This window comes from Schistocerca gregaria, chromosome 6, assembly GCF_023897955.1.
Source record: "Schistocerca gregaria isolate iqSchGreg1 chromosome 6, iqSchGreg1.2, whole genome shotgun sequence".
In the NCBI taxonomy this organism is placed as follows: domain Eukaryota; kingdom Metazoa; phylum Arthropoda; class Insecta; order Orthoptera; family Acrididae; genus Schistocerca; species Schistocerca gregaria.
In genome coordinates this window covers 243,881,198-243,900,068 of record NC_064925.1, presented here as the reverse complement: position 1 = coordinate 243,900,068, position 18,871 = coordinate 243,881,198, and the positions used below count along the sequence as shown (strand labels likewise).

Here is an 18,871-nt window from a genome sequence, read left to right as displayed (position 1 = left end):
ATAATTTGTCCCAGTCAACATCTACATCCACATCCACATCCACATCCACATCCATGCTTTGCAAACAACTGCAAAGGGCATGGCAGAGGGTAGTTCCTATTGTACCAGTTATTAGGAATTCTTCATTCATGTTATGGAGCTAGAAAGAATGACTGAATGACTGTTAGCTATTATTAACCTAATCTTGTCCTGGCAGGCTTTCAAGTGTGTGCCAATTTAGTTTCTTCAGCATCTCCAGTACACTCTCCCATGGATCAAAGCAACCTGTGACTGTTCATGTTGCCCTTTTCTGTATATGGTCATTAATCAGTGTTTTCTAAACAATCTCCTTTCTCGACTGATTGAATTTCCCTAGTATTTTACCAATGAACTGAAGTTTGCCACCTGCTTTGCCTATTAATAAGCTTATGTGGTCGTTCAATTTCATAACGCTTCAAATTGTTATACTCATGTTTGTAAGGGTTAACTGATTCCAATTGTGATTTGTTGATTTTGTATTAACAGGACATGGAAGCATTGAGTTTTACATCTGTGAACATTTAAATCAAGTTGCTACTCTTTGCACCAATGTGAATTCATATCAAGATCTGACTGACTATTTATGCAGGTATTTTAAGTTACTTCATCTGAGAAAACATGCTGTGTCCTCCCTACCAAGAAATCATCAATCCACTCACAAATTTCACTTGATATCCCAGTATTTGTACACCCTTCATGTGGACAGTATGACCTGTGCTTTCTTTTAGTTACAAGGTATGGTTTTTTGTTCAAGGGATATACATTAGATTGTGATTAAAAATGGGGCTGATGTACCACAAATTCTCCATAGAATCTGCTAGGTATTCAATTGGGGCATATGATTTATTCGATTTTAGTGACTCCAGCTGTTTCTCAACACCACTGACACTAATATCTATTTTAATCTACTTTCCAGTGGTGAGAGAATTAAAATGGGACAGTACACCTGATTTCCCTTTGTGATGGAGCGTATGAAAACAGAACTGGCGTTTATGCCTTTGCCTTGCTATTCTCAGTTTGTTTTTCTATGATGTCCCTGAGCATCTGGATACTAACTTTGGTATCACTTATAGCCTTTACTTGTGTTGTGGTTTTCAGCCCAAAGACTTGTTTGATGCAGCTCTCCACGTTATTCTATACTGTGCAAGCCACTTCATCTCCAACCTACATCCTTATGAATCTACTTACTGTATTCATCTCTTGATCTTCTTCTACAATTTTTACCGTCCTACCAACTGATCCCTTCTTTTAATCAGGTTGTGGCACAAATTTATTTTCTCCCCAATTCTATTCGGTATCTCCCCATTAGTTACGTGATCTACCCATCTAATCTTCAGCATTCTTCTGTAGCACTACATTTCAAAAGCTTCTATGCCCATCTTGTCTAAATTATTTATCGTTCATGTTTCACGTTCATACATGGCTACACTCCATACAAATCTTTCAGAAAAGCTTTCCTGACACTTAAATCTATACTCAGTGTTAACAAATTTCGCTTCTTGAGAAACGCTTTTCTTGCAATTGCCAGTCTGCATTTTATACCCTCTCTACTTCAACATCATCAGTTATTTCTCTGCCCAAATAGAAAAACTCATCTATTACTATAAGTGTCTCACTTCCTAATCTAATTTCGTCAGCATCATCTAATGTAATTCAACTACGTTCCATTATCCTCGTTTTGCTTTTGTTGATGTTGATGTTATATCCTCCTTTCAAGACACTGCCCACTGCTATGCTGTCTGTGACAGAATTAAAATGTCATTGGCAAACCTCAAAGTTTTTATTTCTTCACAGACAGTGGTTAGCGCAGTGGTTAGACACTGGACTCGCATTCGTGAGGACGACGGTTCAATCCCGCGTCCAGCCATCCTGACTTAGGTTTTCCGTGATTTCCCTAAATCGCTCCAGGCAAATGCCGGGATGGTTCCTTTCAAAGGGCACGGCCGACTTCCTTTCCCATCCTTCCCTAATCTGATGAGACCGATGACCTCGCTGTCTGGTCTCCTTCCCCAAAACAACCCAACCCTTTCATGCCCCTTGACTCTTATAACTACCATCTGGTTTCTGTCCAGTTGTAAATAGCCTTTCGCTCCCTGTGTTTTACCCCTATCACCGTTAGAATTTCAAAAACAGTATTCCAGTCCGCATTGTCAAAAGCTATAAATTTAGGTTCACCTTTCTTTAGCCCATCTTCTATGTGAAGTTTTAGGTTCAGTATTGCCTCGTCTGTTCCTACGTTTCTCTGGAATCCAAACTGGTCTTCCCCAAAGAAAGCCTCTACCAGTTTTTCTATTCCTCTGTAAAGAATTTATGTTAGTATTTTCCCACTGTGACTTATTCAACTGATGGTTCAGTAATTTTCACACCACTCAACAACTGCTTTCTTTGGGATTGGAATTATTACATTCTTCTTTAAGTTTGAGGGCATTTCTCCTATCTCATACATCTTGTTCACCAGATGTAAGAGTTTTGTCATGGCTGGCTCTCCCGAGGCTGTCAGTAGTTTTGATGGAATGTCAGCTAGTCCTGGGGCCTTGTTTTAACTCAGGTCTTTTGGTTGTGATATTCTTGGCACAGTATCATATGGCCTATCTCATCTTCATCTATGTCTTCTTCCATGTCTTTAATATTGCTCTCACATACCCTTTTTGTATAGACCATCTATATACTCCTTCCACTTTTCTGCTTTCCCTTCTTTGGTTAGGACTAGTTTTCCATCTGAGCTTTTGATATTCATACAGGTGGTTCTGTTTTCTCTAAAGGTCTCTCTAATTTTCCTCTAGGCAGCATCTTCTTTCCCCTAGTGATATATGCTTCTAACTCCTTACATTTGTCCTCTGGCCATTCCTGCTTAGCCATTTGCGCTTCCTGTGAATCTTATTTTTTAGACTTTTGTATCACTTTTGTCTGCTTCATTTACTGCATTTTTATGTTTTCACCTTTCCTCAGTTAAATTCAATATCTCTTGTGTTATTCAAGGATTTCTACTAACCCTGTCTTTTTCTCTACTTGATCCTCTGCTGCCATCACTATTTCATCTCTCAAAGCTACTCATTCTTCTACTGTATTTCTTTCCCTGTTCTCAATTGTTCCCTAATGCTCTCTCTGACATTGTCTGCAATCTGTAGACCTCCTTAAGTTCCTACATTTTTGCACTTTTTTCTGTTTTAATCTACATTTTGTAACCAATAAGTTGTTGTCCGAGTCCATATCAGTCCCTGGTAATGTCTTATAATTTAAAATCTGGTTCTGAAACCTCTGTCTTAATGTTATGTGATCTATCTGAAACCTTCTGGTGTCTCCAGGTCTCTCCCACGTACACAACCTTCTTTTATGACTCTTAAAAACCAAATGCTAGCTATGATTAAATTATGCTCTGTGCATAATTCTACCAGGCGGCTTCCTCTTTCATTACTTTCCCTCAGTCCATATTTAGCTACTATTTTTCCTTCTCTTCCTTTTCCTGCTGCCGAATTCCAGTCCCTCATGACTATTAAACTTTCATCTCCCTTAACTAGCTGAATAATTTCTTTTATCACAGCATAAATTTCTTCAATCTCTTCATCAGCTGTGGAGCTGGTTGGCACATAATTTAGTACTACTGTGGTGGATGTGAGCTGTGTGTCTGTGACAAAATGCTATGTGACACAATGTGTGATGAATTTTCTTAAATCGTGGAGTCTTTGGCTCTCATTCAAAACTCAAATACTTTGAGCACCAGCCATTTAGAAAAATTTTGGTCCCAGAAGAACAGCCACATATGCTATCATTGAAAATTTTTCGGGCACATTTGTGTTGTCTTAAAGGGTAACACACACTAAAAAAAGACCATGCTTCAAGGTTAGTTTTGATGCAGTAAGAACGGCAAAAAGTATAATTATCCTTCAAAGTAGTGTGAAATGGTTTCTTGAGCAATTGGCTTTTTATGGAAAAGTCAAAGTGCCATTCAGACCTGTATTCAGCCAGGTAATCATTGAAATGTTTGATGCACAGCAGTGAAATTTATATTGGTGCTCAAAAAAATATTCAGCTGTTGGAATTTAAGCTGTGTTCTCAATGAAAAGGGGGGGGGGGGGGGAGGCAAATACATTTTTGATGATCAATATTATATGTGAAAGCTTTAAATTTAATTTAAACAACTAACTTCACCTATTTATGTGTCCACACTACTTAACAGTGATGTTACTATGACTAAGGACATAATGTGTCCTACACTCTATTTGCTGTCATTGGCTGGTGAGATCACATGACATGAGCTCTAATTGCGTGACGAGAGCACATCATGCCATGCAAACTGATTTCAGTGCTTTGGAAGCTGCCATGCTGTATTTGGTGGAATTCATATTTATACTTTCATAATCCCTCCATGAACCATGGACCTTGCCGTTGGTGGGGAGGCTTGCATGCCTCAACGATACAGATAGCCATACCGCAGGTGCAACCACAACAGTGGGGTATCTGTTGAGAGGCCAGACAAATGTGTGGATCCTGAAGAGGGGCAGCTGCCTTTTCAGCAGTTGCAGGGGCAACAGTCTGGATGATTGACTGATCTGGCAGAATTTTGCACAGAGCATAACTTAATGATAGCTAACACTAGGTTCAAGAATCATGAAAGAAGTTTGTATACATGGAAGAACCCTGGAGATACTAGAAGGTTTCAGATAGATTACATAATGGTAAGACAGAGATTTAGGAACCAGATTTTAAACTGTAAGACATTCCCAGGGGCAGGTGTGGACTCTGACCACAATCTATTGGTTATGAACTGTAGATTAAAACTGAAGAAACTGTAAAAGGTGGGAATTTAAGGAGATGGGACCTGGATAACGTGACTAAACCAGAGGTTGTACAGAGTTTAAGGGGGAGCATATGGGAATAATTGACAGGAATGGGGGAAAGAAATACAGTAGAAAAAGAATGGGTTGCTGTGAGGGATGAAGTAGTGAAGGCAGCAGAGGATCAAGTAGGTGAAAATATGATCACTAGTAGAAATCTTTGGGTAACAGAAGAGATACTGAATTTAATTGATGAAAGGAGAAAATACAAAAATGCAATAAGTGACGAAGGCAAAAAGGAATACAAACGTCTCAAAAATGACATGACATGAAGTGAAAAATGGCTAAATAGGGATGGCTAGAGGACGAATGTAAGGATGTACAGGCTCATCTCACTAGGGGTGAGATAGACACTGCCTACAAGAAAATTAAAGAGACCTCTGGAGAAAAGAGAACCACTTGTATGAATATCAAGAGCTCAAATGGAAACCCAGTTATAAGCAAAGAAGGGAAAGCAGAAAGTTGGAAGGAGTATATAGAGAGTCTATACTAGGGTGATGTACTTGATGACAATATTATGGAAATGGAAGAGGATGTAGATGAAGATGAAATGGGAGATATGATACTGCGTGAAGAGTTTGACACAGCACTGAAAAACCTAAGTCGAAACAAGGCCCCGGGAGTAGACAACATTCTATTAGAACTACTGACAGCCTTGCGAGAGAGAGTTCTGACAAAACTCGACCACCTGGTGAGCAGGATGTATGAGACAGGTGAAATACCCTCAGATGTCACGAAGAATATAATAATTCCAATCCCAAAGAAGGCAGGTGTTGACAGATGTGAAAATTGCTGAACTATCTGTTTAATAATTCATGGCTGCAAAATACTAACACCAATTCTTTACAGACCAATGGAAAAACTGGTAGAAGCTGACCTCGGGGAAGATCAGTTTGGATCCCGTAGAAATATTGGAACACGTGAGGCAATACTGACCTTACGACTTATCTTAGAAGAAAGATTAAGGAAAGGCAAACCTACGTTTCTAGCATTTGTAGACTTAGAGAAAGCTTTTGACAATGTTGACTGGAATACTCTCTTTCAAATTCTGAAGGTGGCAGGGGTAAAATACAGGGAGCAAAAGGCTATTTACAATTTGTACAGAAACCAGATGGCAGTTATAAGAGTTGAAGGACATGAAAGGGAAGCAGTGGTTGGGAATAGAGTGAGACAGGGTTGTAGCCTATCCCCGATGCTATTCAATCTGTATATTGAGCAAGCAGTAAAGGATAACAAAAGAAAAATTCGGAGTAGGTATTATAATCCATGGAGAAGAAATAAAAACTTTGAGGTTCACCGATGACATTGTAATTCTGTCAGAGACAGCAAAGGACTTGAAAGATCAGTTGAATGGAATGGACAGTGTCTTGAGAGGAGTATATAAGATGAACATCAACAAAAGCAAAACGAGGATAATGGAATGTAGTCAAATTAAGTCGGGTGATGCTGAGGGAATTAGATTAGGAAATGAAACACTTAAAGTAGTGAATAAGTTTTGCTATTTGGGGAGCAAAATAACTGAAGTAGAGAGGATAAAAAATGTAGACTGGCAATGGCAAGGAAAGTGTTTATGAAGAAGAGAAATTTGTTAACATCGAGTATTTGTTTAAGTGTCAGGAAGTCGTTTCTGAAAGTATTTGTATGGAGTGTAGCCATGTATGGAAGTGAAACATGGACGATAAATAGTTTGGACAAAAAGAGAATAGAAGCTTTCGGAATGTGGTGGTACAGAAGAATGCTGAATATGAGATGGGTAGATCACATAACTAATTAGGAGGTATTGAATAGAATTGGGAAGAAGAGGAGTTTGTGGCACAACTTGACTAGAAGAAGGGATTGGTTGATAGGACATGTTCTAAGGCATCAAGGGATCACCAATTTGGTACTGGAGGGCAGCGTGGAGGGTAAAAATCGTAGAGGGAGACAAAGAAATGAATACACTAAGCAGATTCAGAAGGATGTAGGCTGCAGTAGGTACTGGGAGATGAAGAAACTTGCACAGGATAGATTAGCATGGAGAGCTGCATCAAACCACTCTCAGGACTGAAGACCACAACTACTTTCATAATACAAAAATATACAGTGTACATGTTACCCTTTGCAGGATTAATAAGTTTTACAGCTCGAGGCAACGTGTATTGCCACTTAAAATGGAAAAAATGTAGTTTTGCCTGGGGTACAGCATATTTTTACCTGGGAAAATTTGTATTTTTAGCTGAGAAATCTAGGAATTCTGTTGTCCGCATGTACATCGTGAGGTTACATATCTATCAAATGCATGGTAAAGTATTCTTCTAAACATTTCTTCTACATGTTTCTTTCCAGAAATAATTGTTTTGAGTTCGTTATTGAGTTATGACAAATTCCTCTTTGTTTAGTCCGCAGCTCGTGGTCTTGCTGTACCGTTCTCGGTTCCTACGCAGGGGGTCCCGGGTTTGATTCCCGGCGGGGCGAGGGATTTTCTCTGCCTCGTGGTGACTGGGTGTTGTCTTTCATCTTCATTTGATCCCCATCGACACGCAAGTCGCCGAAGTGGCGTCAACTCGAAAGACTTGCACCAGGCGAACGATCTACCGAACTGGAGGCCCTAGCCACACGGCATTTCCATTTCCTCTTTGTTTAGTTTTCTGAACATTCAGATCCATCTGCTTGGTTTAGTTGGTCCTTGTGCTTTGGTAATCATTGTTACTGCAACTGCCTCATGGTCACTGATGCTAGGTTCATGTGGACATCCTCTGAGTCGTCAGGTCTATTTTTTGCTATTAGATCCAGTGTGATTTTACTCTTTACTTGAAATACTGGACGGTGGCTTATATACATAAATAAAAGTAAATAAATGTGCAAATTGCATTGATTTTGCACTTAGCTGGTTTTATGACATTGTAACATTAGTAAATCTCTCACAAAAATGACGTAATAATGAAGCACAACAAAGCAAGTCTTCCCCTTGGGGCAACAAACAGTGCAACAATATTGACTGTCAGAAAGTGGGAGAAAGCCACCACAAGAAAGAACAAAATGTTAGGCAATGTTCAGAATCTACATCCAGGATCCAAAATAAGAATGCCTCCAAAACCCAAAAGTACAGATTCTACATAAAGAAGTACCATCAGAGAAATATGATGCTATGTGGTATATCCATTACTAACCACTTTGACTCTTTAAGTATCCTTTTTTCAAAATGTACAATGTTTAGGGTATTAAACATACAAATTAGAAGTCTTGGTGAGTGATCACCTCAGGGATATGCATGTGCATTATGCATAAGTGAGCATGGGCTAGAAAAAGGATTGGAATGCATGGCTAGTACTTCAGGTTTCAAAGTCATTTGTAACTTTTAATAGGAAAATAGAGCAACCATAAAAATAACAGTGATAAAAATTAATCATGTAAAATGTATTGAATGAAACTTTGAAAATTGTTTTTTTGGATTAACTGTCGGCAAAGTTGTTAACCTGTGTTTGTACTGCTGGTGTCAGTGAACTTTATAGTGCTTCCTCAAAATATTCAGAGGCTAAATATCATAATAAATATACACTTGTGCTCGATGACTTCAGTGTCAACTTTAAAGCAAAGCAACGCTCTGCCATTCTGGCCCCAGAAAGGTCAATCAGAATTGACTAACTGCGATGTCATCCTACATCAGCGACATCATTGGATGGACTATAGATGGATGAGGGGGCAGCACACCGCTCTCCTGGCTATTGCCAGCTTTCCTGACTGGAGCTGCTGCTTCTCGTTTGAGGGACTCCTCAGTCGGCATCACAAGCTTTAGTGCATCCTGGTCCAGTCCTCGCACCACAGAAACAAAACTCTGGCGGTACTGGGAATCAGCTCTTTGTCCTCTGCATAATAGTCAAACATGCTGACCACAGAGCTATAGAGGTGGACTTTACCAAAAGTCATTAGATCTCTTCAGAAGGCAGGACTGCAGCTGTGCATAAGTTTCACCAGTACATAAGTTTCACCAGAAATAAACAACAGTAATCTTGTTGATAATGCTCTGCAGATTAATAGAATATAGAGTGATTGAAAAAGAAAAACCAGATTTCAGTTGTTTATTGCAAACTATGAAAGATAGAAACAAATTACATGTCATTGAATAGAGGAAGGTTCATAGTTTTATGTTAGCACTGACACCATACACTCTGTGTGAGCACCGTGCATTGCTCGAAAAACATGGAACAGTAGTTTGTTTGATTCCACACATGATTCAACAGCTCCCTGTTCATTAAATTGACAGCTTCAACTATTCGATTTCTCAGCTCTTGTAGAGTTGCTGCCATAGGTTGGACAAAGACTGTGTCTTTTATGTACTCCCACATAAGAAAGCACAAGCTGTGCAATGTGGTGACCTGGGAGACCAAAAACAATTAACAAGATCTTGTTGTTAACCTACTCCAATTCGGCTTTGTGAGACAGTGTTAAGATAACGCTGCACCTCGATGTGGAAGTGAGGTAGAGTGCCAATGGGCATAAAAATTAAATCTTTGTGGCGTTAAGGAAGCGAATAATTTTGCAGCATGTCCCGGTATCACATTCCTGTCACAGTTCCCACCGCAAAAAGTAAAGGTCCGTAAACTGTGCAAACCAAAATGGCAAAAAACACATTTAGTTTCGATGAGCTTCTTTCGTGTTTGATGACAACACCAGTATTTTGTGACCCCCAAATTCTTACAGTATGGCAGTTTGCTTTACCCTGTATATGAGATGTCAATTTGTCTGAAAAGATGAATTGTTCATATCCTGCAGAATGGAAAATTCTTGCCTTCTGTTATGGTTGCCAGGATCCAATTGCTGCAGTAACTGGAACTCAATAGGCTTCATATGCAGGTATAGTTTCAGTACACACCACACTGTTATTTGAGGAAGTTATGTTCCTGCCTCACGCAAGCTATGGACGTCCGAGAGCTGCATGTGAAAGCATCTCAGGTACACACGACGTTTTCATTAGACTTGTGTGGCTCTTCCCTTTGCATGTGCAACCAACTTCCAAGAATTTTGTATGCCAGTCATAAATCACTTTTGCAGAGGCAGCTTGTTACCGAATCAGCACTGGCGGAATGCACATTGCACATGAACACTGAATTGAATTCACATAAATTCCAATAAAGAAAATTATTTCTCTCTTATAATTTCCATGTTGCTACAAACAAACAACAGCATATCTGTGTCAAAATTTTGATCCTTCTTCTATGCAGTGAAATGTGTAATGTGTTTCTAGTGTTTATAGTTTGTCTGTAATAAACAACTTAAATCTGTTGTCACCTGGTATTTAGTGAACACTATACAAGAGTATCCCAAATCTTGATTTAAAGCACTAGCTTTTCAACTGTCATTGTATACGTTAGTATGAATGAAAAAAGGAAAGAAGAGGAACTGTGTTTATGTATTCACAAACTCTTGCAAGAGTAAAAGGTGCTATTTACAAGATGAAAAACAAAATGTTATATGGCATTGACAGTATACCAGAAAGAATACTCAACGCAGAGCAGGAAACACAATTTCTGCCCTTGCATTCATTACTGAAATCTCCACAGGACTATTCACTAGTAATCTCAAAAACTTAACAGTGGAACTTTTTTGAAATAAGAGGACAGCTATGAAATAACAAACTACAGATCATTGTCATTGTTATCCAGATTTGCAAAAATCATTGAAAATATAATTTATGAAAGACTATCAGATTTCCTGAATCAAAGTAAAATACTTTTCTTATTTAAATATGGTTTTAGGAAAACAAATCCACTGAAACTTCAGTATTATTTTGACACAAATTTTCAGTGCTGTGTACTATAATGAACTAAACTGTGGACTGTTTTCAGAAGGTCTTCAATGTCATATGTTATGATCATCTAGTCAGTAAGTTGTATTATTATGCAGCTTGGGGAATGGTCTATGCTGGTTTGAGTCTTATCTGTCGGACAGATATCAGAGAGTGGAAGTATCTAACAGTGGTGGAACTTTTATCCCAACCTTCAGAAAAGTTTATTAAGGAGTATATCTGTGTGCTGTATTATGCCCTTTGCTGTTCTTAGTATTTATAAATGATTTACTACTAAAGTTAACTGCAGCAGTAAACCCAAAGAGGTAGGTTTTGCTGTTAAGTTTTTGATAGTAAATGGCTGGATGAGATTCAGTCACTTACATTTAGGAAAACATAGGCTTTCTGAAGACCCATGAGTTCTCAGCAGTTTTAAATAGTAATGTTCACAGGTATGAAACAGTGAACATAGAATATTTGTAGAGAGAAGTGTGCAGAAACACCTAAATTGTTCACCATTGTTATAAAGAACTATTATTTATAACCTCTAAGAACCAAAATGCAGAGACAATGTATACATCATTTTTATATAAAGGCTACAGACAGTGGTTTATAAGTAAAATCAAAACACTTCCGGTTTGTTGTTGTTAAACAGTGCGTACATGTGCTTATTGAAACAGAGTATACTGAATCAGCGTACACATTAAGATGACATCCATGTATTGTATATTTTCTACAGATGTACAAATAAATAGTGTTATTCAGCTTGTCAGTAGTTTATAGAATTTTAGTGTTTGCAGTTTCATTTGAACTTTTTATGGAAAGAATTTTTTTAAACTGAATTCTTAGTATGTTTTTGGTGAATCTTCTATTGTTTCATTCATCAATTACATTTATTTTGATTTTTCAGGCTCCTCAAAGTAAAAAGAAAAGATGTTCCAATGGTTGTGCCATTGTCACAGTTTGCTTGGAAGTTGGCACCAAAACACCTGCTCCTCAGTCCAGGAGATGCTCCTGGGGTAGATCGTATTATATTTAGACTTCACTGGGCAATAGAACTGCAAGAAGAAGACGAACAACACGTCTGGATGAAGCAGCATCTTGAGCAGCTACACTCTCTTGTTAAAATGTATGTCATAAAAAAGAATCAACTGCCAAATTTTAAGAGAAGATGCACAATATTATTTTCTATGTCATGCGATCACCGAAGTTAATTGCTGTCATGCGTGGTCGGCACTATCCAGGCCGCCATGCGCTGTTGCCATTTTTCGGGGTGCACTCAGCCTCGTGATGCCAGTTAAGGAGCTACTCGACCGAATAGTAGCGGCTTCAGTCAAGAATACCATCATAATGACCGGGACAGCGGTGTGCTGACCCCGTGCCCTTCCTATGCTGACCCCACGCCCTTCCTATCCGCATCCTCCACTGAGGATGACACGGCGGTCAGATGGTCCTGGTAGGCCACTGGTGGCCTGAAGACAGAAAGTGTGTCATACTTTCTCTGTCAGCCTGGAGAAATATTGTTAACTGTATTCATTAATCATATTTTAAGCAAGCTAGCTCTCTTAGTATTTTTCATTCATTTGAGCTTTAATGGGGGTAAAAATTGATTATTTCCCGACCATTACGATCAACAATCCGTAGTTAAATGTAAAGGAGACAAAGAACCTGAAAGAATCCTTCGGCAAATCCAATCCCCACAATTTCTTTATGTTCAAAACGTGTCTTACAATGGTCAGACAGTGCCAAATATGTAGCAACTTTATTACTATACCTCTTCAGTTGTATTTATTTCCAGTGTTTGTAATTAACTTTTTTTCCCAAATAGGATTATTACTTCCACAACCATGTGGTTGTATGACTGTAAAATCTAATAATGTTTTGGAACCACTTTGTTCATTCCAAGAGTAGAAATTAATTTTTGAGTTACTCTTTTTAAGCATGAAAAATTATTTTTATTAGTGTGGTAATTACTACACTGCTGGTCTCCTACAATTATTTAAATTTGTTGCATACTTTTTCACAATTTATTATATATATAAAATCCCCCCCCCCCCCTCAAATTATTTCTTGGTGTATGGTTTAGTTGTATGAGAATAGTCTTGTACTGTGGGAAATTGTGTGATAATTTGTTTGGAGTGAATAGCATGTCTCTTTTTGCTGTCTGCAAACAGTGAATCATCATCAGAAAATTTTGTAATGTGGAAGGCAATTTGTCTGATGTGGAATGTTAAAAGGATTTTATTGTTTTATGGATATGGTCCTTAAACATTTCAAAATTTTATGAATACTCTTTTCTGGAAAATATTTGCAAGAAAACTGTTATTATGATGATGCACTTTGGGAGGATTATGGAGTGCTTCATTTTTCGTTCTCTTGATGGCATCATTGTAGTCTAAAAAAGTAAGGAGGATCTTCTTTTAAGTAATGTGAAAATTTACTCGTGGTAAAATGATGGTGATGTGCAAAAATACTTCTTCAGCATACAAGATAGTGCAAATATGGTCTCTCAGATCTCACTGACCTACCACAGAGCTACAAGCAGTGTTCCTGACAATAACTTGTTATCTGTGAGCAAGTAGAAATTTTAGGGTTCCCTGATGCACACCTAACAGTTAAACACTTGACTGAGAGCCAGCATTTAGTCTGCAATAAGTCCATGAACCTGCATGATGAGCTGGATCCATTGCATGCTGACACACAGTGAAAGACTGAAGATGCAGTGTTGAAAATATATAAGCAAAAAAAAGTCAGTAGTTCAAGAATAAACACTAGATCACTTTCAGTTTCATCTAGCAAATATGATAAAGATGCCTTTCTTATCTAAAAAGATGTTCCAGAGTTTATTGAAAATTAGTTTTCTGCTTACAATGTGTTTAAAAAAGGGCACCAAGTGAGGTGGCACAGTGGTTAGCATACTGGACACTCATTCGGGAGGACGATGGCTCAAACTCGCGTCCTTTCATCCCAATTTAGGTTTTCTATGGCTTCCCTAAATTGCTTCAGGCAAATGCCAGGATGGTTCCTTTAAAAGAGTACCACCGACTTCCTTCCTCATACTTTCCTAATTCCTAATCTGATGGGACCGATTATCTCTGCCCCCCCCCCCCCCTCCCCAACCCCAAATCAATCAACCAAAAAATGGATTGAATTTTGAATTTTGCCACAAAAAATGGTTCAAATGGCTGTAAGCACTATGGGACTTAACATCCAAGATCATCAGTCCTCCTAGACTTAGAGCTACTTATACCTAAATAACTTAAGGACATCACACACATCCATGCCTGAGGCAGGATTCGAACCTGTGACCGTAGCAGTGGCGCGGTTCTGGACTGAAGCGCCTAGAACCGCTCGGCCACAGTGGCTGGCTTTGCCACACAGTATTGTGTGTTGATGAAACTAAGCCTAAAGTTAAGTGTAAGAAGTGAGAAACCGCAAAAGGTGTTCCAATTCTTCCATGACAGCATTCTGATAAATTTGTCCAAATTACCGCAACTCTGGTATCTGGCTCCGCTGAAGCTGAATGCTTGCCAGATGAAATGGACCGAGATGGGATAGTATTGAGGCTATTGTAAATATGGCTGCCCAGCAAACGGTTAGTCAGTTCTGTACTCACAAGTGATACTGTTGGTTACTATATCAGGCAACTCAGGCAACTGTAGCCACACTAGCTACAGTTGTCTGAGACTGCAGTTGTGTGTGTGAGTTGCGTTTGTGTGTGTGTGTGTGTGTGTGTGTGTGTGTGTGTGTTGTCTATTTTTTACAAAAGCCTTTCGGGCTGAAAGCTTTATTTGTGACAGTATTTTTGTTGTGCCTATCTACGACTCAGCATTTCCACTATATGGTGACTAGAAACTTTCCTTTTCATAATATTGTTTTAAGTTGCGCCATAAATTTATTTGCTACTCAGTCTGACGCAGTACCTCTTCATTACTTTCTGATCTAATCTTCAGCACTATTCTGCAGCACCATGTTATACAACTGGTATTCTCTTCTTATCTGTACTATTTATTATCTGTGTTTCACTTCTGTGCAAGGCTACATTCCAGACACACTTCGTTGCAGAGTGAGCAATCCTCAGTTTTCAAATAAAATACTCCAGAAATTTTTTTTATGCTATTTTATTACCTTCCCCCCCCCCCCCCCCCCCCCCCAACACTATCTTAGTCGACTGCCTCTAAATGCGAAAATTTTTCGACTTCTTCTGTGACTTCAATTTTAATTTTTACTTTATTGAATTTGATGTGTTGGTGAACCCTTTTTTTTTAATCTACTTGTGATTAAATTTTAGGCCTGCTTTCAGAATTTCTTGAGGTTGTTGATTATTGTTCAGGTTTGTCCGCACAAGAGATGCAGTAGAATGTCATCATCTAAATCATTTATATGCCCTTAACACACACGTAATTTTCATGTTCCCACTTTAAGCGCCTGAAAAACTTTCTCTGTGACTGCTAAGAGTAGTTTTGGTGACATGGAATATCCTTGTGTGACTCCTTTCTCAATCCTGATAAAGTCTAATGAAAGCTTCAGCATTGAAATATATATTCCTCCTTGACTATCGTAGGTTGATTCATTTCCCCCCTCATTTATACCTGTACAGTCCTCAGTAGTTCAAACTTTCTTCATGATGAGTCTGTTTCATTCTACTTTGTATATATTTTTACTCTGGGAATTATGAATCTAAGCTCAGTTTCATTTTATCCCTATCTTGTACTTAGAAAGTCCATATTCTATGTGCTTGCTTCTGTATGTGGTTATGTCATACATGTTTTTGTTCTTGGCAAATACTATTAACGTATTACCAGCCATTGGTTTTACAATACACAAAGTTTCCCCACTGAAAAATGATTCTTTAGATTTTCCTTTGAAATAACCCTATTACAAGAGGCATTCAAATAGAAATGAGCCATAGTCTGGAATGTGCAAATCAGTGACAGGAGGGTAATATCGTGGCATGTGTAACGAGGTGTGGCTCCAACCAGAGCCAGGAAGTTTACAGCCCATCGCTAGAGGGCACACATACATGTCACATGACTATACAGAGCTAGCAGCAGCATGCATCAATCATCCACTGCTGCTAGTCGCATTGCAAACAGTGACATGGAGGAGTCAAAAGAAGAGAAAAGAGGTGTTGTTCGTGCTCTGACAGCAGAAGAAGTAGGAGGAACGGACAATCATCAGACTAATGTCACAAGTGAATGGCAAACACTGCTTGTCCCTTGTTAGGATCAAGGTGTGGCACAAGCGTATCAGGGAAGGACGGGTGTCATTAGCTGATGGTGCATGGTGTGGAGCACTACACTGCATTACCAATGACATTGTCCAGCTGGTGGATACACTCATTACCCAGGACCACCAAGTGACAGTGAAAGCCGTAGCTGTTGTGGTTGGATTGAGCATCAGAAGTGTGCACACCATTATGAAGGAATGACTGCACATGCGCAAAGTAAGTGCCCAGTGGGTGCCCCACAGTCTTCAGTCACATCGGGAAGCATGTCGAATGGCCCATTGTCTTGCTCATCTGCAGCACTATGCTTGGGAAGGTAATGCATTCCTGGCATGAGTGGTGGTTGGAGAGGAGTCTGTTGTCATCACTTTGAATCAGAATCAAAATAACAGTCTGCACTGGAAGCATCCAGGGTCACCACTACCCAAAAAACCCAAGGCCCTCCACACGAGTGCAGGAAAGGTTATGCTGGCATTATTCTTTGACCAAGATGGCCGCCTTCTGATTCACTTCCTGCAGCACAGGACAACAGTGAATGCCCAGTGTTACTCGCCAACCTTGACCACCCTTCGCCAAGCAATCAAAACAAAACAACCAGGCATTCTCAAATGTGGGGTGATTCTGCTCCATGACAATGCAAAGCCTTGTATGGCCAACACAGCTGGGGCACTCCTCCAGAAATTCGATATGGAGGTTCTCGGCCACCCTCCCTGTGATTACGCGATTTTTAGTCCCCTTAAAAAGGCTCTGAGGGGCAAAAGATTCTGCTCGAATGACGACGTCCAGCTGTAGATGCAGAACTGGTTAACATCGCAGCCCCAGGAATTTTATGAGACAACCATTCACCACCTTGTGTCATAGTGGGACAAGTGTCTTTAACAGCCAGGGTCAATACTTCTAACATATGGGTACTGGTTTCTGCAATTATGCCTCTGGTTCATTTCCTTTTGAATGCCTCTTATATCAATATACAGTGAAAAGAACAGGTGATCATATTGTGTGTGTGTGTGTGTGTGTGTGTGTGTGTGTGTGGAGAGAGAGAGAGAGAGAGAGAGAGAGAGAAAAGAGCCCTTCTTCTGAGAAAGGCCATCGTCCAAAAGCTTGTAAGTTTCTAGTATTCTTTTCATATTGTTATTATTCCATCCTGGATGTTCCATTATGTGGGAAATTATTTTATGTATTTATTTTTTTCAGGCCTCATGTGAAAAAAATAATTCAGTGTAAACTGTGTGATGTGGAAGTGAATGGGACATCTTCTCTGAAGATTCACTTGGAAACTGAATTGCATAAAGGGAAGGAGTCAACTTTTACACACAACTGTTAGTGTGTAGTATCAAAAGCCTCTTTATATTAGATAATGTCTTGTTTTGGATAGACTACATGTTCCTGTTGCAAGGTTGTTGTGATGTAATATTTGTATTTTGGGACAATGTTGGGACTGGAATCTACTAGTTTTTATACAAAGAAGAATTTTTTTTTTACTTTATTTTGACGAAAGAGTGATTTGAAAGGTAAATGAAACAAAACTTTTGTACCATAATAAGTTTCTATAGGGACAGTAAGTTTCTTATAGTGTATGTAAAAGAAATGTGCCCAGAAATCAAGAATTTGTGTACAGATTTTTGCATTGTTTCACTTTATTATATTTATGTTGCACATTATCTTTCTGTGAAGGGAACAGGAATCATTTGTATTTTTCTCTTCATCTCATTTTATCTTAACTATGATGCCAAAGCTATTTCCAGTGTTTATATCAATCTTCAGTACTTAAATTATGTGCAGTAATTTGTTAGTTACAGTTTATTCATCAGTATTATAACAAAGACAATTGTAATTGTGAAACTCCTAGTTTGTGCAACTCTGTGAACAAGTGATTGTGATCTGTGTCATTGTTATTTGTAAATATTAAAATTGTATCATAAGTATTTTGTTTGTAATATGTGTCGGTGAATTTATAGTTACCTGAATTTCTTTTGTGCAAATTAAGTGGCACTTTTTGTGTAAAGCTTTCTTTCACTTTTTTTTTGAGGGGGGGGGGGGGCATTTGCAGGGAAGCTGCTGAGAAAAAGCATTGTGGATGAGAGTCCATAGATGAAGGGAAGGCTGTCCCAGATATTGAGCTGATGAGGCAGAACATAGAATGAGATCAAAGACAGAGATTGGAGTAATACCTGGAACTATAGTAGTGTGCACAAAAGGTGAAGAATAATTCAGGGAGAGGAAGAGAATACATTTTGACATTACCAGCTTCTGCTCTATTTCTCTTCCTCTCTTAGTGACTGTGCTGTTGTGCATGTCCAGACAATATATTTCCACGTGTTGTTGCTATTGTGATAAGACTGAGACCTGTAGGATTACAGTATGAAAGGTGTGCTGGAGGGATAGTTTCCAGCTACACAAATCAGACAAGCTGGAGGGTAGGACACATAGCTACAAGTTGGGAAGCAACCATCACTAGGTAGCCAATCTTGCCCTTATGGAAAGGTATAACTGCCATTTGACTGTACGACATGCTTTATTGCACAATCTGGATTTCGGTCTTAGGCCATTTTCAATTGTTATAAATGTCAAAAATTATCTGAGTTGTGTGGAACGCAGGTCATTGTTAAAATATATATTGTCAGTTATATAAATCTGATGTTTTAAATTTTGTAACCAAAGATATATATTTTAAAGGTGACTTGTGTTCCACACAACTCGGATGATATTTGATATTTGTAACACTTGAAAATGGCTCAATGCTGAAATCTAGAGCATGTATTAAAGTTTATCATACAGTCAAATGGTAATTATATCTTTCCATAAGTTTTTGTTGGGGCTCCAGGAAAAATCATCAATCTTGCCCTTGTCGACAGTTTAGCAATGACCGTTCATATGGGTGGACAGCCATTCCAGAGTAGGTACTGTAATTGCTGTAGCAATGTTACAGTGAGTAGAGCTACCACAGATGGCCTGGGATATACTGGGGGTGGGAGGGTTGGGGGTGGGGGGTGGTAAAGTGGAGTATGTGTCTGTAAGGAGTGCCAT

The 18,871-nt window shown here is 38.9% G+C and overlaps 1 protein-coding gene across 3 annotated transcripts in view; it reads left to right on the top strand.

The window, feature by feature from the left end:
- The window catches only part of LOC126278125 (probable ATP-dependent RNA helicase spindle-E), a 224,970-nt gene extending 207,201 nt beyond the window's left edge, over nt 1-17,769 (top strand). For all 3 annotated transcript variants that reach the window (XM_049978013.1, XM_049978012.1, XM_049978011.1), the window contains 2 exons: nt 11,528-11,746; nt 17,039-17,769. In XM_049978013.1, the coding sequence (XP_049833970.1) occupies nt 11,528-11,746; nt 17,039-17,168 (349 nt within the window). In that variant the 3' untranslated portion in view covers nt 17,169-17,769. The remainder of the gene's footprint in view (nt 1-11,527; nt 11,747-17,038) is intronic.
- Nucleotides 17,770-18,871: the final 1,102 nt, after the last annotated feature.